A 26569-nucleotide genomic window follows, 5' to 3' on the forward strand; every position below is an offset into this window, starting at 1 on the left:
GGTGCCATTAATTGTGGCCAATGTGTAGGCTATTATATATATATATATATATATATATATATATTCATAATGACATTTCCCCCCATTTGAAATTCTCATTATCCAATGAAAGGATACATTTTTGTGATTTTTTTTACATAAAAATTCAAAAGGATTAACAATGCAGAAGCATTTTCAAAGACTTCTTTGATCATATTTAAAAGGGTGCCAATATTTTTGGCCATGACTGTATATATGCACGACGAAACTAAAAAATACATTACTATTTATGCTGTAGTCTAGTGGACTGTGGACTGGAATTCTTTTGTGAGCATTCAAGAGTGAGTCATTGATGCAACAAACTATGTGTTCCGAAGTTCCAAGTTAGAACACAAATTGAAAAATGAATTGAAAACAACTTATTAAAGATATGTACTGTATGATGTTTAATGATATTAAACCTCGCTCTGGCCATCAATCACCTCACCTGTCCTCAGGTCTTAGGCAGGGGCATATCATTTTTTTTCCTGAATACAAGCCAGGTTTTTACTTGTATTATCATAATAAAAATACTTGTATCCATACCATGCGGCTTAAGATGACTATTAGTGAACCATATGGAGCCATTAAGGTGCTTTTAGTCCATTTTGAATATGATTAGATGAAAAACATGCCTGAATGATTTAAAAGCTCACCCCTTTCATAGGTCCACATTTATTAATTTAGCAGATGCTTTTATCCAATTTGAGTTACAAATAAGGAGAAAGAAAAAGTTATCTAGATGGCGCTATCTGTGCTGCTTTTAAACATTCAAAAATAAAGATAAACTAATGTTTATTATAAATAAATGTGGTCAGTCAAATTTGCATTTCAGACTCAAAACACCAGTGCCAAAATGCAGAATGAATTATCTACTGTCCCTTTCATTTTTGGTTGCTGTTGCCATAAGTATTTTTTATTTATTTATTCATTTTTGGCTTATTGTGTTAATAAACAGTTATAATCATGTTTCTGTTCCGGTTTCCCTTTGAAGATTTTTCCTTTGAAAGCTGATATTAAATATTGCTTTCTACAGAAGCATAGTTCCCTTGTTGCATCATCACTCCTCCCCACTCTGTCTTTCAATAAGTAAAGGGGAACTAACCACCAGTTGTTCATGCAAAGACGTTGGGAGCTTTGATAACACACTTGAAGGGAGAACAGACGGGAAGGACTAAAATGGGTAAGAACCTTTATCTATGCAATATTCCTGTTTGATACACTTTTTAAACCTATATAGCAGGCAAAATTAGGTTTTACTGAGACAGATGTGATGCTCTTTAAAAAAGAACCGGCCGATGTGGGGATTTTATGTTTGTTTTAATGCTGTTTTTTTGTTGTTGTTTTTTTTTTTTCAAAATGGCATGCATCTTTTGATCCCTTCAACCCTTTGGTTTGGTTTCTTTATCTCAAATACTTCTGAATGGTTGATTTGATCAAGATTAAGCAGCATTCAGACTTCAATGGAGTTGAAAGCTTAGACTCTAATCCAACTGACATCTAAAAACCTAAAACATCTAAAGATCTAAAAATCTCATCTTTACCTGTTGTTGTTACTTAATGTAAAACCCTATTTTAAGATGAAATGACAAACAAAATATTTAAAATGATAGTTTATGAAAATTTTGTAACATGCAGTGTGTGCCATGCTAGGCAGTAGTGGTTAAAAATGCTATGGTCATACAGGATGCAACATTTGGCAACTGTATTAATGCAAAAACTATTTGCTTACATGCAAAATTGGCTGCAAGCAATATTGCATTTAGAACATCAATAAAATATTGTTTATGAGTTAGAGTCTTGCCTGTTCTATACTGGCTAGTGTTTTGTGGTCTTACGGTTAATGTGAATTGTGTAGCAAGATTTTGCTGACAGTCTTTTTAATCTAACAGCTGTAATTTAAATTACCTATTAAATTACATAATACTTATGTTGGGTTAAAAGTGGAAGGTTTAAGAAAAAGTATAATTTTGTTTTAGAACAAAGTAATTTACAATATAAACTATGTATTTTACATGTAATATAATTAAATAGGACATGATATGCCCCCTGGTGTAAGGATGAGTATCTCATCGTATTATAAACTCTCAATTTGCAAACATTTGTTCCCCATCATTTTGAGAAATAGATGATTTTATCTAGAGCATGGTTTACAATGACTGGAAATGTATAAAATTTCGGAACAATAATAAAGTGTTAAACTGAACAATAATAAGATTAATATAAAAAATCAAAGCTGTAATAATAATAATAATAATAATAAAATTAAAACATATTTTATGCAGAAATTAAAATCATTACTAACTTTTTTTTATTCCTTCAAGTGAGCTGTTTACAATGTTAGCTTGTGTCTGCCACAGGATAAAAAAAAGAAAGAAAAAAAAGAAATGAAAAAGGGAATTGCAACTTTTTATCGCACAGTTCTGCCTTTTGTCCTTTGGAATATTGAGAACAAAATACAAAATTGTAAAATATAAACTGAGAATTGTAATATATAAACAAACTCACAATTCTGAGAAGAAAAAAAATAGAATTGCGAGACGTCAACAAATTCAGATTAAAAATGTCGGTTTTGTAAAATAAGATTTTTTTTTTTTTTTTTTTGATAAAATGTATTAGACAGTCCGTGGCAGAAAAATGACCAGATGTAATCTCACAATTTAGTTTTTATATCATGCAGGTCTGAGTTTATATCTCACAATTATATATCTTGAAAATTCTGATTTCTTTCTCAGAATTGAAAGAAAAACAAGTCAACAAACAAATTGTGAGATTAAAAAGTAGCAAGTATTTTTATTTCATTTGTTGGCCGTAATGGGCCTCCATAGTTAACTACTAACAGGATGACTGAGTGAGCTCAGTGAGTTACACTTGTGAACTATATCAGATGAATTTGTCAAGCAAATAATTCTAGTAGACTACATTTTTAGTTCAAAACTCAAAGGAAAGAATGAGAAATGTTACTTCTCTCATAAACCATTGTCTTTCTCTTTTCTCTGTGTAGCGAACAACAGTTCGGGATGTGAAAATATAACAGGTCCACAGTTGAACAACTCAGAGTTTTCAAGCATGGAAATTTTCAATATATTCATATACTTTGTCGTCCTTGCTCTGGGTTTTGTTGGAAACGGGCTTGTCATATATGTGACTGGCTACAAAATGAAGACGACCGTAAACTCCATTTGGTTTCTCAGCTTGGCGATTGCGGACTTCATCTTCATCTTAATCCTCATCCTCTACATAGTTCATGCCTTTAACAAGAAGTGTTGGCTCTTTGGTGACTTCATGTGCAAGTTTGCTAACTTTGTGACGGTGCTAAACATGTTTGCAAGCATTTTTTTGCTCACTGCCATCAGTCTGGACCGATGCCTGTCCACCTGGGTGATTGTTTGGGCTCAAAACAAACGAACTCTGGTCAAAGCCAGGATCATCTGTACACTCATGTGGGTTTTAGCCATTTGCTGCAGCATCCCATTTGTCATGTGCCGCTCAGGAGAGAATTACAAATGTGCCTATGTTTGCAATATAAGCATCACAAAGTCTCTGTTCATATACAGGTTTATAGTGGGCTTTCTCATCCCCTTTCTGATCATTGCATCTTCATACATTGCTATCGGAGTGCGGGCCAAACGTCTCAAAAGAGGAAAGAAGCTAAAGCCTTTCCGGGTCATTATATCTGTAATCCTGGCCTTTTTCATATGCTGGTTTCCTTTTCATGTTCAACAACTGTCTCTCGTAATTGCAAACGAAAATGGGTGGAAGGAAACTGAAAAAGTAATCAATCAAATGGCTCCATTTGTTAGCTGCCTGGTTCATCTCAACAGCTGTCTGAACCCCATTCTCTATGTGTTCATGTGCGAGGAGTTTAAAATGAAGCTTAAACAATCTCTGCTGCTGGTGCTGGAGACGGCTTTTGCTGAGGATCATCAGTCTTTCCGAACATCTCGCGCTTCCACATGTTCACGCCTCTCAGAGTCACAAGGTCTCAAACAGAATAATGAAACAACCATCTCATCATGCGGCAGCGGCCAGGACAGCAATACTTGCTGCTAGAAAAGCAGTCTCAGAGATATTCATTCCCCATGTTAGACTGAAATGATCTGAGAAAGTGTTTTAGCAAGCTCGTGCCGCATTACGTTGACGGTTGATGATGCCTGCCATCTCATTCCAGAGGTTCAAAACCATATTGTTTCAAAGACAGTCTTAAGGTTTAAATGTTGCAATTTATGTACCATCATTGTCATCAAACTAAAAACAATGACTTTTCATTGTTGACTCTGACATGCCCCCAATTTCCACTGGCTGGAACAACTGGTAGCCACGCCCCAAACTCACGCCATTGGTCAGGACAGTGTTGCTGCTTCTAGTTTGGTTAAAAATTGTTTGTGTTGTTTATGCTTTTAATGGAAAGCCTACAAATGATTTATTTTATACTTGACTTTGACTTTGCTTATTAAAGTGGCTTTGGTAGAAATATTTTCAAGATATCTTTCAGTTTCACATCATCTTGTCACTGACTTGTTTTACACAAAAGTTTAGCCACATTGTAATACTGTTAATAAAAAGCTCTAATATATTTTGCTAACGTGTATTTAATCAACAAAACTGAAGACATTCTGTCTACAACATTTGGTCTTAGTTTTTTATGAATACAATTTGTATGCTAATTCTGCCTGACCTTTATTAGACATAAAACACAGTCACAACATTAAACCTATACCATATATATATATCTCTATATATACCTGTCTGTCTGTCACTGTCTATACCAGCCCTGCGCCAAAAGCACTATTACAGAGGCTGACGTGTGTTTGTGTAATCAAATCAATAATGCATTGAGCAGTTGACATTAATGAAATACTTTCCTTTTATGGTGAGTGCAGCTAAAGCAGGCGTTGAAAGCAATGTGTGGAGGAAAATAGAAACTAAATAGAGGATGCTATAAGGGGACATATATACCTTAATCAGAGGGCAGCTAACATGAAGAACTCATATTAAAATGTGAGATATTCATTAAATTATATCCATAATAAGTCACGACTACACGTGGTATAAAATGACGTGATTTACTGAGAATGAGCTGAACATCTAAATGTCCCACTAATGCATTTTGGATAAATTGATTTTTTCATTAGAATGTGACTTGGACGGACTCCAGAAAGCATCACTTCTCCAAATTATTTCTGTTTCCTTTCAATATGAATAAGTCATCATCTCTTACCGTTAAGAAGATATTTAACCAAGTGTTAGGAACCAGTAGTGACTAGACCAATCAACTCACAGTACTATCCAGAAAACCGGTAAGATTAATGACCTTTTACTTAAAGCTCTTTTTAATTTAAATGTTTCGCAGGTTTAACATTTCTGGCAATATGTTTTTATTAATTTATCAACTTTTTATTGTTTTGGTTTTGTTAAAGAGTTTGTTTTGTTTCTTAGCTTCTTTAGTTTTTTTTTTCTTTACATTTATTTCCTTGATGCTTTGAAATTAATTAAATTGGTTATAATTCATGCCTTTAACAGCCCTTAACCATCACTTGAAGCACCTTATGTATGTTGAAAATTAATCAGATTTGATTACGTTTAGTTACAGAAAGAGATTTTGGTTAATAATTTTTGTGTATATTCTTTCAGCCTCTTCAACAAATAAAGAGCAAAATGAGTAAGTGGCAGTTTTTCTGACTAAAATGACATAGCAGTTGCATTAAACAACATTGTGAAAGCTTCTTTAAAAATCTTTCAAATTTTCTCAGAAATATCTAGATAAACAATGAAGATTTTTTTTTCTTTTTTTCTTTTTCTAGGCCGTGTCCACATGTAAACAGGTATTTTAATTAAAAAAAAAATTCCTTCTTGCCTTTTAAACAAATCTCTGTCCACTTGAAAACTCAACATCATGCTATAAAGCTCCGTCGAGAGCAAGCCAAGTCAACAGGTGGTGATATTAATCTCAACCTTAAAGCCATGTTGGCCAATCAGAAGCCTGAAAAAGTTTCCAGTAGATGGTGCATGCTCTGACGTCACGAGCCAAAATGTCCGGTTTCATTGTCCACACGATAACATTGCAACCAGAGTTTGGGAAAATCTTCACCCTTGCAGGAGTTTAAAAAAAATGTTGGGTTTCAGTGAACTGGTGCTGTGTTTATGCCAAACCACACAGAATAGGCTGCAGTTTTGAAAATACCCGCATTCATGTGGACAGGGCCTTAGATTCTGTTTTCATGGACTTCTAATTTGTTTTTATTTGTTTTTACTAGTTCCTATTGACCTTGATTGTATTTTTAACCAGCTTTCGTCTTTGGTCTGACCATATGACCATGCATTGGCCTTTTGGTGACTTTGGGTGCAAGATGAGTAGCCTGGTGACTGTGCTGAATATTTTTGCCAGCACGTTCCTGCTGACAGTGATCAGTCTGGACCGCTGCCTGTCCATCTGGGCGGTGGTGTGGGCTCGGACTAAACGGACCGTCCTGAAAGCGAGGATAATCTGCCTGCTTATTTGGTTAGCAGCAGTTGCTTGCACCATGCCTTGTGTCATCTTTCGGAAAACATTTCACATTTCTCCACAACAAACAGTTTGCATCCTTGATTTTTCAGGACTGAAAGCCTACAGGAGGGAGGTTGTGTTTCGTTTTGTAGTGGGTTTCCTCATCCCATTTGTCATAATCTTCGATCGGGGTACGAATTAATCACCTCCGGAAAGACAATAAACTAAAACCCTTTCGTATTATCCTATCTGTAATCCTGGCCTTCTTCTTCTGCTGGCTTCCATTTTATGTTTACCGGTTCCTCGAAGTGTGGTTGCATGAAAAGAATGAAACAAACCCATCAGATGAGCTGACCAGCTTCAAGAACGTTTTTGACCAGATAGGGCTCTTCATAGTCAGTCTTGCTTACTTGAACAGCTGCCTGAATCCTTTCTTGTACATATTCATGTGTGAAGATTTTCAGAAAAAGCTCAAGCGGTCTTTGGTGATGGTGTTCGAGAGCGCCTTCGCAGAGGAACATCTGGGTCTCGTCTCGCAACATTCCCAATCCCAACACAAATCTCATTCCCAGAGTGGAACCGGACCCAGTCTGACCCAGTCTGTGACACTTGAGGCTTAGATTTAATGTTCACAATACCACATGTGTATTTAAATGAAGCACATGCATTTCATCAAAATATTAATAGTATGTTCTTCATTTGTTTTAGTTTTTTTATGTTGTAAGATGGAAGCTGGTGAAAAATATAAAAATTATAGATAAAATGTGCCATATATATGAATAGGATGCATGCCTCATTAACTAGATAGTCAAGAAATTGATAATTGTATTTTGTATCATTTCTCATTTACATTGATGTCTGGTTTTATAATGAACTAAAATGTGTTTTTGCTTTTGCTTTACAACAATGTTGGGGGAACCCCGAGGACAAATGCATGCACGATCTGAAGATTATCACGTGAAACAAAACAATATCCAATCAGAAAGCGAGATGATGCCCAACACTGCTTTCAATGCACTTTTTTTTGATATATATATATATATATATTTTTTTTTATCAGAACAAGGTACATTGAAAGTATTCAGTGACAGAGGCACTCTCAAAGGCATTCATTTTTAAATGTTCTACCCATAACATAAAGAACAAGAAACAAAACAAAACAAAAAATAATAATTTATAAATAAATAAAAAAAAAATAATTAAAACAAACAAACAAACAAAAAACCTATAGGGGAAGGGGAGGGGTCAATGTATTCAATGTAGGGGGGATGTTGGCTCAAAGTTGGAGGAGTACATTCTTCTCTATATAGATTATTAAAGGATCCCATGTCTTGTAAAAATTTCTGGTTTATCCTCTTGAGAAAATATTTGATTTTTTAAGTTTTTTAGAAAAACATTACATCACTAAGCCATAGTGACAATTTAGGTGGCATTGGTGATTTCCACTCTACGAAAATTCTTCTTCTAGCAATTAATGTTGCAAACGCCAAGGCATTTTCTTTATCTTTAGTTATGTGAATGTCGTCATCTGTAAAGCCATTATTGGGTTAGGCTGAATTCTTAAATTAAATGCGGAGTTTAAAATTTCAAATATTGAAGACAAAAATTGTCTCAGTTTAGTACATGACCAGAACATATGGGTTAAATCTGCCTTAAATGCATTGCAATGATCACATGTTTCATCTATATTTGGGTATATTTTTCACTTTTCACTTTTTTTTTTCTTAACACATCAAAAATTCTAGAAAAAGTTAATTAGATCAACATCTCAGTATTGCTACTGAAATATCAAGATAAACAGTGAACATGCATACTTGTCTTTGTGCTTCTAACAATTGATGCTTATTTTTTACTTCTTAGTCCATCCAAGACAGCATCAAACAGCAAGAACATTCTAGTGTGGCAGGAAAGACTTGCAGTATACACCTGTAACCATTTCAGTCAGTATGTTTATAGTCTTTATCTAGCAACTAGTAAAAAAACATCAGTGTGCCGATGCTGCCACATTTTAGGCCCTTATCAGTAATAATGTCAAATCAGCCTTTTGTGATGTAATACCAGGCTTTGCTGTCCGGTGTAAAACCACCAGTCTGTCAACAGGACCGAGAAGACAGAAACAGATCAAGACTTGTCCCAGCACATCAAGAGCTCAAAAAAATGGGTATTACAATATATTTGTATTACGTAAAAATCATATTACAATTTTTTTTTTTTTTTATGTTTTAACTTTCAGAGTGTAGTAAATGCAAAATAAAAATTCAGTGTGGGGTACTGCACACAACAATTATGCACATGAGAAAAAAAAACACAATGATAAGCTGGTGCTCATCAGTCGGTACAAGTTTTCTCTCTCTTTCTTTTTGTGCAGAAAACACAAGTTCTGAAGCCGAAAACATGACGGCAGACACAACACATAACACCACTATGCAGCAAGAGGATTTTACGAGCATTAATATCTTTCAAATATTTTTCTTTGTTACCATTGTAGTTGGTCTCATTGGAAATGGGCTTGTAATATTTCTGACTGGCTGCAGAATGAAGACCGTCAACTTCAATTTGGTTTCTCAACTTGGCGATTGCAGACTTTCTCTTCATGTTGTCTTCTATCACAGATCTTTCGGTTTTGGGCCAATGACACCTTTACTTCATGAGATACATTCTCCAGATAATGTTAACACTAAATCTGTTTGCTAGTATTTTTTTTTTTTTTTTCTTGCAGTTATCTGTCTAGACCAATGCCTGTGCACATGGATGGTTGTTTGGGCTAAAAATAAACAAAATTTACTTAAAGCCAAGATCATCTGTATAATTGTGTGGCTTTCATCCATTGGCTGCAGCATTCCTTTCTATGCTTTTTCTATGTTTACTTTTACATTTCTGACAAGATATGAATTTACAGTGGGCTTTCTCATCCCCTTTCTGATCATTGCATCTTCATACATAGTGATTGGAGAACGAATCAAACACCTCAAAAGGGTGGCTTTTTCAGAGTCATAACTGTAATTCTGTCTTTTTTCACATGTTGGTTTCCATAACAAGTTTTGCCAGATTTGTTTTAAAAGCATAGTAAATGGCAGGAGTACCAAAGCATACAAGATGGCAATGATTGTCAGTATATGCCTGGTTCTGTCACAGCTCATAAGAGGCAAAGACTCAAGTGCAGGCAGAGGAGGAGTCTTTATAACTCGCCAAAATAAACAAAAACACAACTGAAACCGCCCCGAAGAGGGAAAATACCAGAGTAACCTCAACAATGAAACAAAACTGAGCACAGTGCATACAGCCATCAAAGGCACAAAACAATACAAATGTGAAACATATGAGCCCAGAAAAGAAAACGCAGGGAGTTTATAAAGAAGAGGCTATCAGGTGAACAGCTGGGACAAAGTAATTAATGAATTATGTAACGAGAGAACAAGTGAGTGGAGTTAGAAGAATGGATTCTAGAAGAAAGAAAGAAACACAGATGGAGCAATTACAGTAAAACAATAATGAGGTAACAAGATGGGCGGGGTCAGACAACAGACAGGAGCGAGCACATGACACCAAACAAACACAACACAAGCCATGTGCTCACAGAAAGACATGTCATTTGGTGGCCATCCTGGGCACACCAGCTGAAGACTGTGACAGCTGTCTGAACCCCATTCTCTATGTGTTCATGTGTGATAAAAATAAGAACAAAGCTTAAACAGTCTCTGCTGCTGGTGCTGGAGATGGGTTTGCCAAAGATCATCTGGACATCTGAAGGCAGACGCAAAAGAACAATCAGGACATGAAAACCCAAAAGAGTTGTTAGATATGTAGAAAACTGGTCCTCGAGTGATGAACCTGTATCTAATACAGTATGTTTATACTTTATAGTCCTTATATAGCAACTTGTAAAAAACAGCAACTGCTAAACTGTCGGCAATGTCATGTGACCCTTCATCCAGAGCTGGGCCATGTGTGGTAATGATGGCACGGTGGGGATCTGGCAAACAACATGAGGGCCGATTGTTGATGGGAGGAGTGTGGCCCAGATCAGTCCAGTGATGTGTGGCCCAAATCAGGCTAATATCTGGCAGCATATTATGTGACCCATGATAAACAAGATAAATACAATATTGAATGAGAATGGTTAAATGGTCACATACATTTGAATGAAGTGTAGTATTGTTAAAATGCAGTCTTTGAAATGGCAAGTCAAAACAGAATGAAATTCTGAATAAAATTAAGAATTTTATTAAATGTTATATTATTATTCTTGGTATAAATAATCTTAGAATCCTTACATGAAAAGAAAGAGAAAGAGAGAGAATATTTAACCGTTGTCATGTAATATTTAGTTGTTTGACACACACTGATCTATAATGGAGTGGGGTCATATCATTTTTATTAGAATGCTGTCATAGACAAGCATTAAATAAAATGATCATGAAAGTATTTTATTTTTATTTAAATCCTGTATCCATTTTATACTTGGTGTGAGGAACAGATCCAAATTCAAAACGCATTCATTGGCGATATGTATCTCCTTCCTCTGTCGCTATAGTAACTATTTAAAAATGTGCCGTTAAGGAGTTTTACAACAAGTTTAACGGCAGCGATATCAAACGCTCATTGGCTCTCGTCGGTTTCATCAGAGATTGAGACATGCCGTGTTTCCAGTGATGCGTGTTTTTAATGAGCAATGTGCGCCTTCAGGGAGTGGATCGGGATAATATTTTCAGCGTTTAACAACTTAAATTATGCCCTGCCAGAGTGGACTGCAACTGCAATGCATCGTCATTTGGACTACTGTGGTACTGCTCTTTTGTTACAAAAAAAAAAAAAAAATTCCGTAATAAATTATTACAATTAATAATTATACTTTATGCACTCACTCTTTATTGGTTGATTTGTTCTTTATAATAATAAATAGAAAAACCAATGCAATACTTTTTTTTTATTTTACAGTCACATGATGTGTGGGTTAAAGCATGTCACAAAATGAATAATTGCGATCATAGTAATATACAAAGTAATAATATGAAATATTAAAATTCCCAGACAGCAATATAATGTTGGCCCAGATCCGGCCCGTGTGAAATCCATTCGGGCTAGATCTGGGCCAAGACTGCTTGCTGTCTGGGTTGGGGCTAGGCTATATAAGGCTCAAGTATGATTCAATTTTGGGGATTCTGGTTTAATCAAGGCTGAGAATTGTTTTGGCCCAGATCAGGGCCAGCTAAGGCTGAGAATTCGGGCCGGTTATGGCCCATGTGTGGCCCGAGTCTTTAATCCAGTTCTAGACCACTTCCGGGACGTCATTCTTTGAAGTACTTGGGCCGAGGGAAAAGTCATTGTGTGGCCTGGATCTGGACCAGATGTCAGGAATCATACAACAGAATCCAGTAGCAGTAGTAAAGGTTTAATGAAACAGTCAGTAGACCAAACAGAATTGCTGGCATACAACGGGCAACAAGCAGGTCCTAGGAAACACGACAACTGCAGTGTAGACTCAAAGCAGGGCAGACCAGAAATATGATGTGCTGCGACGATCCTCAAACATAGGCAGACCACAGTTCAATCAGACATATAAGCTGGATCTCTGAGCAAACCAAGAGTGGGACCAGAGCAGGACCAGGACTGACCAGAACTGCATAGAACTGCACAAAACAGAGATCAGAACAGAGACAGCAAACCCAACGATCTGACACTGAAACTGACTGACACAGCCCTACATATAGGGCTTATAAACGAGACACACCTGCGACTGATCTGATTGCTCATCAGCACAGCTGGCGCTGATAGGCAATCAGATCAGTGCAGTACACACAAAATGAGCAAGAAAATCTGCGAACCGTGACACCAGAAGACATTTGCTATGTGAGTTGGAGCATGACTGTGTATAATGTGTGTTGTAAAACCAAACAGAGAACATCTCTTCAAGTAAAACCACACTATAATAAAATGTTTTCTCCACTGTTTAAATACACTGGTAAGGGGCAGGTATATTGAGGTCTTAGCCCACTGAGTAAAACAATTCACAGGTAATTAAATATTTACATTTCCATAGTGTTTACATAATTATAAAATGGAATGTTTTATTTAAGGTCTCAAAAAAAAAACTGTAAAATATGTATATTAGGTATGGAAATGACATATTTGAATATTCGTTTTGATATTTGAGATTGCACTACTTTGGGCACTTTGGGCATTACTCTAACCCTCAACCAACCACTCGCCACGTCCTGGCGGCACCATGTCCTCTTTTTGGGAAACTAAACTATAGTCACCCTTCAACAGTATAAATAGTCATGAACTGCATTATACAAGTGAAAATGTTGAACCTATGACTAAATTTGTTCTGTTGGGAAAATGTTTAGAAACTCTGGCTAAATCTTGTTGGCTATTTTAATGCAACATAATCTCACCTCATACAGTTAACAAAGCAGACTTCATTTCTTCTATTGCTACTCATTCCGGTCTCAACCTCATGGCACTGACAGAGACTTGGATCAAACCTGAAGATACTGCCACCCCTGCAGCCCTCTCCACTAATTTCACTTGTTCCCACACCCCTCGTACCACTGGGAGGGGTGGAGGTACGGGTCTCCTTATATCCGAAGAATGGAAATTTGATCTTCAGCCTTCACCTGCAGGTACTGGTTCATTTGAATCACATGCCATTACTGTAACCCACCCTGTTAAAATCCACTTTGTGGTCATTTATCGTCCTCCAGGTCAACTGGGAAACTTCTTGGAGGAGTTGGATGTGCTGCTATCAAACTTTCCTGAAGATGGTTCTCCTCTGGTACTGCTTGGTGACTTCAACATCCACCTAGATAAACCCCAGGCTGCTGACTTCAAAACTCTGCTCACCTCATTTGATCTCAAGCTAGTGTCTACTACAGCGACTCACAAATCGGGCAACCAACTGGACCTCATCTACACACGCTGTTGCTCTGTGGACACCTCTTCAGTTGCTCCACTGCACACCTCTGATCACTTCCTCATTACTGCTAACCTAGCACTTACTCCTGAAGTGGCACACACTCCAACGCAGGTCACCTGTCGACGGAACCTACGCTCACTCTCTCCATCTGCTGTGGTTTCATCCTCTCTTCCACCATTCTCTCAGTTTTCTGGTCTGGACACGAACAGTGCTACGGACACTCTTTGCTCCACTTTAACATCTTGCTTGGACAACTTTTGCCCACTGTTGTCTAGACCAGCACGCACTGCCCCATCTCCCCCTGGCTGTCCGAGGTTCTCCGTGAACATCGCTCTAAACTCAGGGCTGCAGAGAGGAAATGGCAGAAATCCAAAAACTCTACGGACCTCAGTGTGTATCAATCTCTCCTCTCTTCCTTCTCTGCAAATGTCTTCACAGCTAAAACATCCTACTACCACAACAAAATTAACAGCTGCTGTGACGCTCGGACACTCTTCAAGACTTTCTCTTTTCTTCTTAATCCGCCGCCTCCACCTCCTCCATCGACTCGTACAGCGGACGACTTTGCAGCTTTCTTCACAAATAAGACAAGATCGATCAGTGACCAATTCTCCACACCGCAGACTGAGGACAACTTCACAATGACCAATGCACACTCTTTATCCTCCTTCTCCCCACTCTCAGAGATGGACGTCTCCAAAATTCTCCTGTCCAATCATCCTACTACTTGTCCACTTGATCCTATCCCCACTCACCTCCTTCAAGCGATCTCTTCTTCAGTCATACCTTCACTTACTCACATTATCAACTCTTCTCTTCAATCTGGAACATTTCCCTTAGCATTCAAGCAGGCTCGGGTAAGCCCACTGCTCAAGAAACCATCTCTAAATCCAGCGCTTCTTGAAAACTACAGACCGGTATCCCTTCTTCCATTCATTGCAAAGACACTTGAGCGGGCTGTGTTCAACCAGCTTTCTATGTTCCTTGGACAGAACAACCTCCTGGACAGCAACCTGTGGGTTAACCTGTGGGTCAACCTGTGGGATGACCCGACGGTAGCTGCTCGCATTTCAGCCTGTCTGAGTGACATTTCTAGCTGGATGAATGACCATCACCTTCAGCTTAACGTTACAAAGACTGAACTACTGGTGATTCCAGCTAACCCATTGATTCGTCACAACTTCTCTATACAGCTGGGCTCATCAAACATAACTCCTTCGAGGACAGCCCGAAACCTAGGAGTTGTGATGGATCATCAATTAAGCTTCACTGACCACATTGCTACAACGACCCGGTCCTGCAGGTTTGCCTTATACAACATTAGGAAGATTAGACCCTTCCTGTCAGAGCAAGCAACCCAACTTCTTGTCCAAGCTCTTGTTCTCTCCAGACTGGACTATTGTAATGCTCTCCTGGCGGGCCTTCCTGCATGTACTGTCAAGCCTCTGCAAATGATCCAGAATGCTGCAGCGAGGGTTGTCTTCAATGAGCCAAAAAAAGCTCATGTTACTCCTCTCCTCATCAGGTTACACTGGCTACCAGTAGCCGCTCGCATCAAATTCAAAGTACTGATGCTTTCCTACAAGACGACCACTGGCACGGCACCAACTTACCTAAACTCACTGGTTAAATCCAATGTGCCCTTTAGAAGTTTGCGCTCTGCAAGTGAACAACGCCTTGTGGTGCCATCCCAAAGAAATTCAAAATCACTCTCACGGACCTTTTCCTGGACTGTGCCCAGCTGGTGGAATGACCTCCCAATCTCAATCCGTACAGCTGAGTCTTTACTCATTTTCAAGAAACATCTAAAGACTCCCCTTTATATATATATATATATATATATATATATATATACCTGGCTATGCGTTCTATATTAGACTAACTGAGACTTGTCATGGCACTTGTATACTGTTGTTGTTCTCTTGTTGACCTGACTGCTTCTATTGTTCTCATTTGTAAGTCGCTTTGGATAAAAGTGATTAAATGTTAATGTAATGTAAATGTCATACATTTTATGGCATAAAGGTATGAAAAAATCATACAAATATTTTCCTTTTTCCCATATGCGGATGACAAACAGAAATTATGGGCACATATTACACTGAAAAAACTCAGTTCCAATTAATTACAAAGAAATATAAAGACATACATTGAATTAAAATTGAAAATTTTCAAGAGAAAAACACAATAGGTTCACCATTAGCCGGGACATGAAGGGGGTTCCCTGGTCAGTCAGGATCTCCGAGGGGAGGCCGACTCGGCTGGCCAGCAGAAACAGCTCCTGGGCGATGGACTTCGTGGTGGCCTTCCCCAGGGGGACTGCTTCTGGGTACCGGGTGGCATAGTCGACGATGACCAGGATGTGCTCATGCCCTCGGGCAGACTTCGGCAACGGCCCCACTATGTCCATTCCAATCTGCTCGAAGGGCACCTCAATGATAGGCAGCGGGATGAGCAGGCTGGGGGGAGGAGTCCTGGGCGACGTGGCCTGACAGGTCGGGCAGGCTTGGCAGAACTGCTTTACTTCGGCCTCCAGGCCCGGCCAGTGGAAGCGGTCGCGGATGCGTTGAGTGGACGATGCAGCCTGCCAGCCAGGCTCACGGAGGCAATGGTGGATCTGCGCTAGGCATGGGCGCATCTTGCGGTGGAGGAGCCGTCGGCCTGCTGACTGGCCGCTCGGTGCCTTCGAGTGGGCGTCGCTCCTGGACCACCCTCCGGGGGAATGGCGGCAGCCGGTCCCCTGCCCCGCTGTGATGGACAGCACCAGCCAGCTCAATTGCCTCCACTAGTTCCCGGACGTTACTTGGGTTCCTCATGCAGGAAGCCTGTCAGTGGGCGCAAGGTAGTGCGCGAAGGAGGCGATCGACAACCACTCATTCCGCTACCTGTGTTGGTACCTGGGTCTCCCTCCAGCAACCAATGCTGGGCGATGGGCATGGGCTGGCACCCAGGGCTTGTATTCTCATTCGTGGAACTGCTGGGGAGAGGCCAAGCCTTGCCAGGATCTCTCGCTTAACTTCGGCATAGTTGTCGGCAGTCGTCAAGGGGAGCGAGAAGTAAGCTCTCTGTGCTTCACCGGTGAAGAAGTGTGCCAGCGCACGTGCCCATTCGTCCTCGGGCCATCCCTCATGGTGGGCGGTGTTTTCGAAGACCTGAAGGAAGGCCTCCACGTCGTCATCGGCTGTCATCTTGGGTAACAGGTGGGTGGCTTGTGCCCGAGGCTCAGGTAGCGGAACGCGCTGGGCTGCAGCGGCCCGGACGTCGGCGAGTTCATCCTCCGTCCAATTAAAGCAAAATAGCACAATATGCTGGTCTCAGTATACCTCACTGAGCAAAGTATACATCTCAGCAAAAAAAAAAAAAAAAGATTAGTGTGTCTAGTAAGAGCTTGATTACGTTCAAGTTTGTATAATTAAGGTTAAAGCTAACAGGGGCGTTAATCATTGATGCAACAAACTTTGTGTTCCGAAGTTCCAAGTTAGAACACTTAGAACACTTTAAACAATAACAAAATGAAAATTAAATTCTTGAAAGCAACTTATTAAAGATATGTATGATGTTTAATGATATTAAACCTCGCTCTGGCCATCAATCACCTCACCTGTCCTCAGGTCTTAGGCAAGGGCATATAACTTTTTTCCAGAATACAAACCAGGTTTTTACTTGTATTATCATAATACAAATACCTGTATCCATACCATGTGACTTACGATGACTATTAGTGAACCATATGGAGCCATTAAGGTGCTTTTAGTCCATTTTGAATATGATTAGATGAAAAACTGGCCTGAATGACATAAAAGCTCACCCCTTTCATAGGTCCACATTTATTAATTTCGCAGCTGCTTTTATCCAATTTGAATTACAAATAAAGAGAAAGAAAATAATGCATCTAGATGGCGCTATCTGTGCTGCTTTTAAACATTCAAAAATAAAGATAAACTAATGTATATTATATATAAATGTGGTCAGTCAAATTTGCATTTCAGGCTCAAAACACCAGTGCCAAAATGCAGAATGAATTATCTACTGTCCCTTTCATTTTGGTCGCTGTTGTTATAAGTATTTTTTTATTTATTTATTCATTTTTGTATTATTGTGTTAATAAACAGTTATAATCATGTTTCTGTTCCGGATTCCCTTGGAAGACTTTTTCCTTTGAAAGCTGATTTTAAAAATTGCTTTCTACAGAAGCATAGTTCCCTTGTTGCATCATCACTCCTCCCCACTCTCTCTTTCAATAAGTTGAGGGGAACTAACCACCAGTTGTTCATGCAAAGACGTTGGGAGCTTTGATAACACACTTGAAGGGAGAACAGACGGGAAGGACTAACAATGGGTAAGAACCTTTATCTATGCAATATTCCTGTTTGATACACTTTTTAAACCTATATAGCAGGCAAAATTAGGTTTTACTGAGACAGATGTGACGCTCTTTAAAAAAGAACCGGCCGATGTGGGGATTTTATGTTTGTTTTAATGCTGTTTTTTTTTTTTTTTTTTAAATGGCATGCATCTTTTGATTACTCCAAACCTTTGGTTTGGTTTCTTTATCTCAAATACTTCTGAATGGTTGATTTGATCAAGATTAAGCAGCATTCAGACTTCAATGGAGTTGAAAGCTTAGACTAATCCAACTGACATCTAAAAACCATCTCATCATCTTTACCTGTTGTTGTTCCTTAATGTAAAACCCTATTTTAAGATGAAACGACAAACAAAATATTTCTGAAAATTTTGTAACATGCAGTGTGCGCCATGCAAGGCAGTAGTGGTTAAAAATGCTATGGTCATACAGGATGCAACATTTGGCAACTGTATTAATGCAAAAAACTATTTGCTTACATGCAGAACTGGCTGCAAGCAGTATTGCATTCAGAACATCAATAAAATATTGTTTATGAGTTAGAGTCTTGCCTGTTCTATACTGGCTAGTGTTTTGTAGTTTTACAGTTAATGTGAATTATGCAGCAAGATTTTGCTGACAGTCTTTTTAATCTAACATCTGTAATTTAAACTGTAGACAGCAAAATAATTAAAATAATAATAATAATAATACTTATGTTGGGTTAAAAGTGGAAGATTTGAGAAAAAGTATGCTTTTGCTTTAGAACAAAATGATTTACAAAATAAACTATGTATTTTATATGTAATTTAATTAAACAGGACATGATGCCCCCTGGTGTAAGAATGAGTATCTCCTCGTATTATAAACTCTCAATTTGCAAACATTTGTTCCCCATCATTTTGAGAAATATATGATTTTATCTTGAGCATGGTTTACAATGACTAGAAATTTGTAAAATTTCTGAACAATAATAAAGTGTTAAATTGAACAATAGCAAGATTCATACAAAAAATCAAAGCTGTAATAATAATAATAATAATAATAAAATGACAACATATTTTGAAGACATACAACAACTTTATGCAGAAATTAAAATCATTACTAACATTTTATTTCCTTCCAGTGAGCTGATGACAATGGTAGCTTGTTTCTGCCACAGAAAAAAAAAAAAAATAATAAAAAAAAATTATAAAGGCAATTGCTACTTTTTATCGCACAGTTCTGGCTTTTGTCCTTGGAATATTGAGAACAAAATACAAAATTGCGAGATATAAACTGAGAATTGTAAAATTTAAACAAATCACAATTCTGTGAAAAAAAGTTAGAATTGCGAGACGTCAACAAATTCAGCAGGCCAGGGGGGTACTCCCGAGACTACGCTCTACTCCCCATCCCCCCTCCCTCCGGGGGGGACCTGCAGAAACCTGGGGGTAGGACAGATGAGGCGAGAGAAAAGGAGATGGAAGGAGGAGCGACAGAGACGAGAGAGGGGAGAGAGGAGAAAAATAAAATAAAAAATCCGGTTCCCAGACGCACTGCCCCTTGGCCCTCCACCAGCTGGGTGATCTCCTCTGTGGTGCCTGGCGGTGGCACTGGACGGCCCTCGGTGGACGGCACGACACTCCTCCGCCGCCCAGTGGACGGCGACGGCTCCTCCGGTTTTGGGCAGCCAGCAGGAGTCCCCCGTTCCCTGCTTCTCCCCATTCCGGTGGATGGCAGCAGGCTACGGCTCCCTGGCGAATGGCGCCAGCTCCTCCGCTCCCCGGAAACTCGCTCCAGCCCACCGCCTTGAGTGTCCATGGCGGCACACTCCCTGCTCGATGGCACCGCGGATTCACCACAACGGCGAGGGATCTTCAGTAGCGCGTCCCTCCTTCTCCCGGGCTTCGGCACCAATGTAGCAATAAAACCTCCATAATCATAGGGAAGAAGGAGGCGGGAACCGGCAGACAATCAAACAGAAACTTTAATAACAAAATAAACACAAAAAAACAGCGCAACAGCCCCTCGCGGACGACTGTCACACACAAATAAAAAGCAAACACAAACTAAAGCCCGGGCCTGGTCCTCTCTCGTCCTTCACCGTCGTCGCTCCAGTTTATATCCTTCCATGTCCTCCGTGGGACTCGAGACCGGTGGGTCGAGCAGGTGTCGCTCATCTCCAATCACTCCACCGGCTTCACTCCTGTTCCCACATCTCTCTGCGCCGCCCCACTCGTCACAATAATATATTAGATTGCAGCTGCATTATTTTTTAGTCCACGGCAGAAAATTACAAGATGTAATTTTGTTTTTATTTCATGCAGTTCTGAGTTTATATCTCACAATTATGTCAACAAATCCTTCTAGTAGATTAAATTTTCAGTTCAAAACTCAAAAGAAAAGAATCAGAAATGTTACTTCTCTAATAAACCATTGTCTTTCTCTTTTCTCTGTGTAGCGAACAACAGTTCGGGATTTGAGAATATAACAGGTCCACAGCTCAACAACTCAGAGTTTTCAAGCATGGAAATTTTCAATATATTCATATACTTTGTCGTCCTTGCTCTGGGTTTTGTTGGAAACGGGCTTGTCATATATGTGACTGGCTACAAAATGAAGACGACCGTCAACTCCATTTGGTTTCTCAGCTTGGCGATTGCAGACTTCATCTTCATCTTAGTCATCATCCTCAACATAGTTCATGCCTTTAACAAGAGGGTTTGGCTCTTTGGTGACTTCATGTGCAAAGTTCTATCCTTCGTGTCAGTTCTAAACATGTTTGCAAGCATTTTTTTGCTCACTGCCATCAGTCTGGACCGATGCCTGTCCACCTGGGTGATTGTTTGGGCTCAAAACAAACGAACTCTGGTCAAAGCCAGGATCATCTGTACACTCATGTGGGTTTTAGCCATTTGCTGTAGCATCCCATTCGTCCTCTTCCGCTCAGGGAAGAATAAAAAATGTTCCTATGATTGCGATATAAGCATCACAAAGTCTCTGTTCATATACAGGTTTATAGTGGGCTTTCTCATCCCCTTTCTGATCATTGCATCTTCATACATTGCTATCGGAGTGCGGGCCAAACGTCTCAAAAGAGGAAAGAAGCTAAAGCCTTTCCGGGTCATTATATCTGTGATCCTGGCCTTTTTCATATGCTGGTTTCCTTTTCATGTTCAACAACTGTCTCTCGTAATTGCAAACGAAAATGGGTGGAAGGAAACTGAAAAAGTAATCAATCAAATAGGACAATTCGTTTACTGCCTGGTTCATCTCAACAGCTGTCTGAACCCCATTCTCTATGTGTTCATGTGCGAGGAGTTTAAAATGAAGCTTAAACAATCTCTGCTGCTGGTGCTGGAGACGGCTTTTGCTGAGGATAATCTGTCTTTCCGAACATCTCGCGCTTCCACATGTTCACGCCTCTCAGAGTCACAAGGTCTCAAACAGAAAAATGGAACAACCATCTCATCATGCGGCAGCGGCCAGGACAGCAAGACTTGCTGTTAGAAAAGCAGTCTCAGAGATATTCATTCCCCATGTTAGACTGAAGTGATCTGAGAAAGTGTATTAGGAAGCTCTTGCTGCATGACGTTGATGGTTGTTGATGACTGCCATCTCATTCCAGAGATCCAAAACCTCTGGAATGAGATGGCAGGCATCAACAACCATCAACGTCATGCAGCAAGCAGTTGTTTCAAAGACAGTCTGAAGGTTTAAATGTTGCAATTTATGTACCATCATTGTCATCAAACTAAAAACAATGACTTTTCATTGTTGACTCTGACATGCCCCCATTTTCCACTGGCTGGAACAACTGATAGCCACGCCCCAAACTCACGCCATTGGTCAGGACAATGTTGCTGCTTATAGTTTGGTTAAAAATTGTTTGTGTTGTTTATGTTTTTAATGGAAAGTCTACAAATGATTTATTTTATACTTGACTTTGACTTTGCTTATTAAAGTGGCTTTGTAGAAATATTTTAACATTATAAAATATTTTCAATATATCTTGTCACTGGCTTGTTTTACACAAAAGTTTAGCCACATTGTAATACTGTTAATAAAAAGCTCTAATATATTTTGCTAACGTGTATTTAATCAACAAAACTGAAGATATTCTGTCTGAAACATTTTGCTAATTCTGCCTCACCTTTATTAGACATAAAACACAGTCACAACATTAAACCTATACCATATATGTATACATATATATATATATATATATATATATATATATATATATATATATATATATATATATATATCTGCCTGTCTGTCACTGTCTATACCAGCCCTGCGCCAAAAGCACTATTACAGAGGCTGACGTGTGTTTGTGTAATCAAATCAATAATGCATTGAGCAGTTGACATTAATGAAATACTTTTCCTTTTATGGCGAGTGCAGCTAAAGCAGGCGTTGAAAGCAATGTGTGGAGGAAAATAGAAACTAAATTGAGGATGCTATCTTACAATTGATTAAGGGCACATATATATCTTAATTAGAGGGCAGCTAACATGAAGAACTCATATTAAAATGTGAGGTATTCATTATAATTATATCCATAATAAGTCACGACTACACGTGGTATAAAATGACGTGATTTACTGAGAATGAGCTGAACATCTAAATGTCCCACTAATGCATTTTGGATAAATGGATTTTTTCATTACAAAAGTGACCTTGGACGGACTCCAGAAAGCATCACTTCTCCAAATTATTTCTATGTTTCCTGTCAATATGAATAAGTCATCATCTCTTACCGTTAAGAAGATATTTAACCAAGTGTTAGGAACCAGTAGTGACTAGACCAATCAACTCACAGTACTATCCAGAAAACCGGTAAGATTAATGACCTTTTACTTAAAGCTCTTTTTAATTTAAATGTTTCGCAGGTTTAACATTTCTTGCAATATGTTTTTATTAATTTATCAACTTTTTACTATTTTGGTTTTGTTAAAGAGTTTGTTTTGTTTCTTAGCTTCTTTAGTTTTCAAACATTTATTTCCTTGATGCTTTGCAAATTAATAAAATTGGTTATAATTTATGCCTTTAACAGCCATTAACCATCACTTATTTATTAATCGGATTTAAGCTGAAATTTGTATTACGTTTAGTTAGAGATTTTGGTTAATCATTTTTGTGTATATTCTTTCAGCCTCTTCAACAAATAAAGAGCAAAATGAGTAAGTGGCAGTTTTTCTGACTAAAACGACATAACAGTTGCATTAAACAACATTGTGAAAGCTTCTTTAGCAATCTTTCACATTTTCTCAGAAATATGTAGATAAACAAATATTTTTTTTTTTTTTTTTTTTTTTTTTGTCTAGGACATGTCCACACGTAAACGGGTATTTTTATAAACAGTTTTTTCCTTCTTGCCTTTTAAACAAATCTATGTCCAATTGAAAACTCAACATCATGCTATAAAGCTCCGTCGAGAGCAAGCCAAGTCAACAGGTGGTGATATTAATCTCAACCTTAAAGCCACGTTGACCAATCAGAAGCCTGAAAAAGTTTCCAGTAGATGGTGCATGCTCTGACGTCATGAGCCAAAATGTCCAAATGTCCAAAATCTTCACCCTTGCAGGATTTTTAAAAAAAAATGTTGGGTTTTAGTGAACTGGTGCTGTGTTTATGCCAAACCACACAGAATAGGCTGCAGTTTTGAAAATACCTGCATTCATGTGGACAGGGCCTTAGATTCTGTTTTCATGGACTTCTAATTTGTTTTTATTTGTTTTTATTAGTTCCTATTGTCCTTGATTGTATTTTTAACCAGCTTTAGTCTTTGGTCTTACCATAACAGTTTCTAGCTATTAATTTTATTATTTGTTTTTTTTTTTAGACCAAACCTTACCCCCATCAACCAACAGCACAGCTGCCACAGTGAAATACTTAAAGAACATCAATATTTTCCTCCACTGTATCATATGTGTTCTTGGTGTTGCTGGCAATGGAATGGTCATCTACATCGCAGGCCTCAAAATGAAAAGGACGGTCAATACCGTCTGGTTCTGAACCTGGCAGTAGCTGATTTCCTGTTTTCATTTTTCTTGATCTTTAATATAATTTACGAATATCGTGATTTGGATTGGCCTTTTGGTGACTTTGGGTGCAAGATGAGTAGCCTGGTGACTGTGCTGAATATTTTTGCCAGCACGTTCCTGCTGACAGTGATCAGTCTGGACCGCTGCCTGTCCATCTGGGCGGTGGTGTGGGCTCGGACTAAACGGACCGTCCTGAAAGCGAGGATAATCTGCCTGCTTATTTGGTTAGCAGCAGTTGCTTGCACCATGCCTTGTGTCATCTTTCGGAAAACATCTCAAATTTCTCCACAACAAACAGTGTGCATGCTTGATTTTTCAGGACTTAAAGCCTACAGGAGGGAGGTTGTGTTTCGTTTTGTAGTGGGTTTCCTCATCCCATTTGTCATAATCTTGGCTTCTTATTTGGTGATCGGGGTACGAATTAATCGCCTCCGGAAAGACAATAAACTAAAACCCTTTCGTATTATCCTATCTGTAATCCTGGCCTTCTTCTTCTGCTGGCTTCCATTTTATGTTTACCGGTTCCTCGAAGTGTGGTTGCATGAAAAGAATGAAACAAACCCATCAGATGAGCTGACCAGCTTCAAGAACGTTTTTGACCAGATAGGGCTCTTCATAGTCAGTCTTGCTTACTTGAACAGCTGCCTGAATCCTTTCTTGTATATATTCATGTGTGAAGATTTTCAGAAAAAGCTCAAGCGGTCTTTGGTGATGGTGTTCGAGAGCGCCTTCGCAGAGGAACATCTGGGTCTCCTCTCACAACATTCCCAATCCCAACACAAATCTCATTCCCAGTCTGGAACCGGACCCAGTCTGACCCAGTCTGTGACACTTGAGGCTTAGATTAAACATTCACAACACCACATGTGTATTTAAATGAATAACATGCAAAAAGGAAAAGCAAATGCAATTCATCAAAATATTAATAGTATGTTCTTCATTTGTTTTAGTTTTTTTTTTTTTCATGTTTTAAAATGGAAGTTATAGATTAAAGAAAAATTATAGATGTAATGTGCCATAAATATATGAATAGGATGCATGCCTCATTAACTAGATAGTCAAGAAATTGATAATTGTATTTTGTATCATTTCTCATTTACATGGATGTCTGGTTTTATAATGAACTAAAATGTGTTTTTGCTTTTGCTTTACAACAATGTTTGAATAAATCTCATAAATGTGAAAAAATACACTTTCAATCAGTGTTGTGCTAGTTACTAAGACATTTTCTAAATTTCTAATGTTTTTAAAGAAATTTAACTCAAGTAATTTATTGATTACTTATGCTGGGTACACACCAAAAAATGATCGGACTGATTTTGGGCCGATTTCCCCCCTTCCGACAATCCTAGCTATGTCCCGATTATCTTCATGGTTCTACAGATAATTTTATCAGATTATCTGATTGGAAGACATCGAAGGCAACCTGATCACGAATCGTAAATATTCAACATGTTTAATATTTACGTTTAGAAATCCTGATGTGTGGGGAGAACCCCGAGGACAAATGCATGCACGTTCTGCAGATTATCAGAATATTCTTTATCCAAGTAGATGTTATCATGCTAACAAGCTGCCTGAATGCCTGCTACTCCACAGCAGAGACAGGCTGCATGTTTTTAACAACATACCGTCCAAATGCTTTGTTGATCTGTCCCTGGCTTTCACCTCGGTTAAAATCTAGTCACTGTTGTTTGGCTGGAGGGGCTTGATTCACTTTGAGTTTGTCCACCGACACCGGGTTAGCTTCTAGCTTCGTTACTAGTAACGCCTTACTGCCCAACACTGCTTTCAATGCACTTTTTTTTTCTTAACACATCAAAAATTTAAGAAAAAGTTAATTAGATCAATCAATCAATCAATATATATATATATATATATATATATATATATATATATATATATATGTCAGTAGGTTGTTGTTGTGTGTGTGTGTGTGTGTGTGTGTGCGTGCGTGCGTGCATATATGTGTGTGTGTGTGTGTGTGTGTGTGTGTGAAAAATTAAAAATTAAGTTTTATAAAATAAGTGTTTCAAAAACTGGTTCTTAGAATTACCGCAATTATTACATTTTAAAATATCCGGTTCTCAGTATTGTTACTGAAATATCAAGATAAACAGTGAACATGCATACTTTTCTTTGTGCTTCTAACAATTGATGCTTATTTTTTACTTCATAGTCCATCCAAGACAGCATCAAACAGCAAGAACATTCTAGTGTGGCAGGAAAGACTTGTAGTATACACCTCAGTATGTTTATGTTTATGTTTATGTTTATAGTCTAGCAACTTGTAAAAAAAAACATTGGTGTGCTTATGCTGCCACATTTTAGGCCCTTATCAGTAATAATGTCAAATCAGCCTTTAGTGATGTAATACCAGGCTTTGCTGTCCGGTGTAAAACCACCAGTCTGTCAACAGGACCGAGAAGACAGAAACAGATCAAGACTTGTCCTAGCACATCAACAGCTCAAAAAAATGGGTATGTGTATTATTCATATTACATTTTTGTTTATGTTTTAACTCTCATAGTGTAGTAAATGCAAAAAAAAAAAAAAAAATCAGTGTGGGGTACTGCACACTACAATAATGCACATGAGAAAAACACAATAATAAGCTGGTGCTCATCAGTCGTTACAAGTTTTCCCTCTCTTTCTTTTTTGTGTAGAAAACACAAGTTCTGAAGCCGAAAACATGACAGCAGACACAACACAGCAAGAGGATTTTATGAGCATTAATATCTTTCAAATATTTTTCTTTTCTACCATTG

The 26569-nt window shown here is 38.4% G+C and overlaps 2 protein-coding genes and 3 pseudogenes across 3 annotated transcripts; all 5 read left to right on the forward strand.

Annotated features, from left to right (window-relative positions):
* The first annotated feature begins 1112 nt into the window (after positions 1-1112).
* On the forward strand, positions 1113-21880 carry LOC113099165 (chemokine-like receptor 1). 2 transcript variants are annotated; one of them, XR_003289313.1, is made up of 3 exons: positions 1113-1201; positions 3023-4226; positions 21466-21880. XR_003289313.1 is itself a non-coding variant. In XM_026264251.1 (2 exons), the coding sequence occupies exons 1-2, from the start codon at positions 1198-1200 to the stop codon at positions 4069-4071; spliced, it is 1053 nt and encodes a 350-aa protein (XP_026120036.1). In that variant the 5' UTR covers positions 1113-1197; the 3' UTR covers positions 4072-4530. The 2 variants fall into 2 exon arrangements, 1 of the variants encoding a protein (XP_026120036.1); XM_026264251.1 differs by lacking the exon at positions 21466-21880 and having other exon boundaries at positions 3023-4530.
* LOC113099166 (C3a anaphylatoxin chemotactic receptor-like) lies at positions 4547-7517 on the forward strand (annotated as a pseudogene).
* Positions 8152-9540, forward strand: LOC113099186 (C3a anaphylatoxin chemotactic receptor-like; annotated as a pseudogene).
* LOC113099164 (C3a anaphylatoxin chemotactic receptor-like) lies at positions 17656-21467 on the forward strand. The gene is made up of 2 exons (XM_026264250.1): positions 17656-17763; positions 20213-21467. Exons 1-2 carry the CDS (start codon positions 17760-17762, stop codon positions 21259-21261), a joined length of 1053 nt encoding a protein of 350 aa, XP_026120035.1. The 5' UTR covers positions 17656-17759; the 3' UTR covers positions 21262-21467.
* A 146-nt stretch (positions 21881-22026) lies between the features above and the next one.
* Positions 22027-24942, forward strand: LOC113099179 (C3a anaphylatoxin chemotactic receptor-like; annotated as a pseudogene).
* Positions 24943-26569: the final 1627 nt, after the last annotated feature.

The sequence above is a fragment of the Carassius auratus genome, unplaced genomic scaffold, assembly GCF_003368295.1.
Source record: "Carassius auratus strain Wakin unplaced genomic scaffold, ASM336829v1 scaf_tig00216878, whole genome shotgun sequence".
Classification (NCBI taxonomy): Eukaryota; Metazoa; Chordata; class Actinopteri; order Cypriniformes; family Cyprinidae; genus Carassius; species Carassius auratus.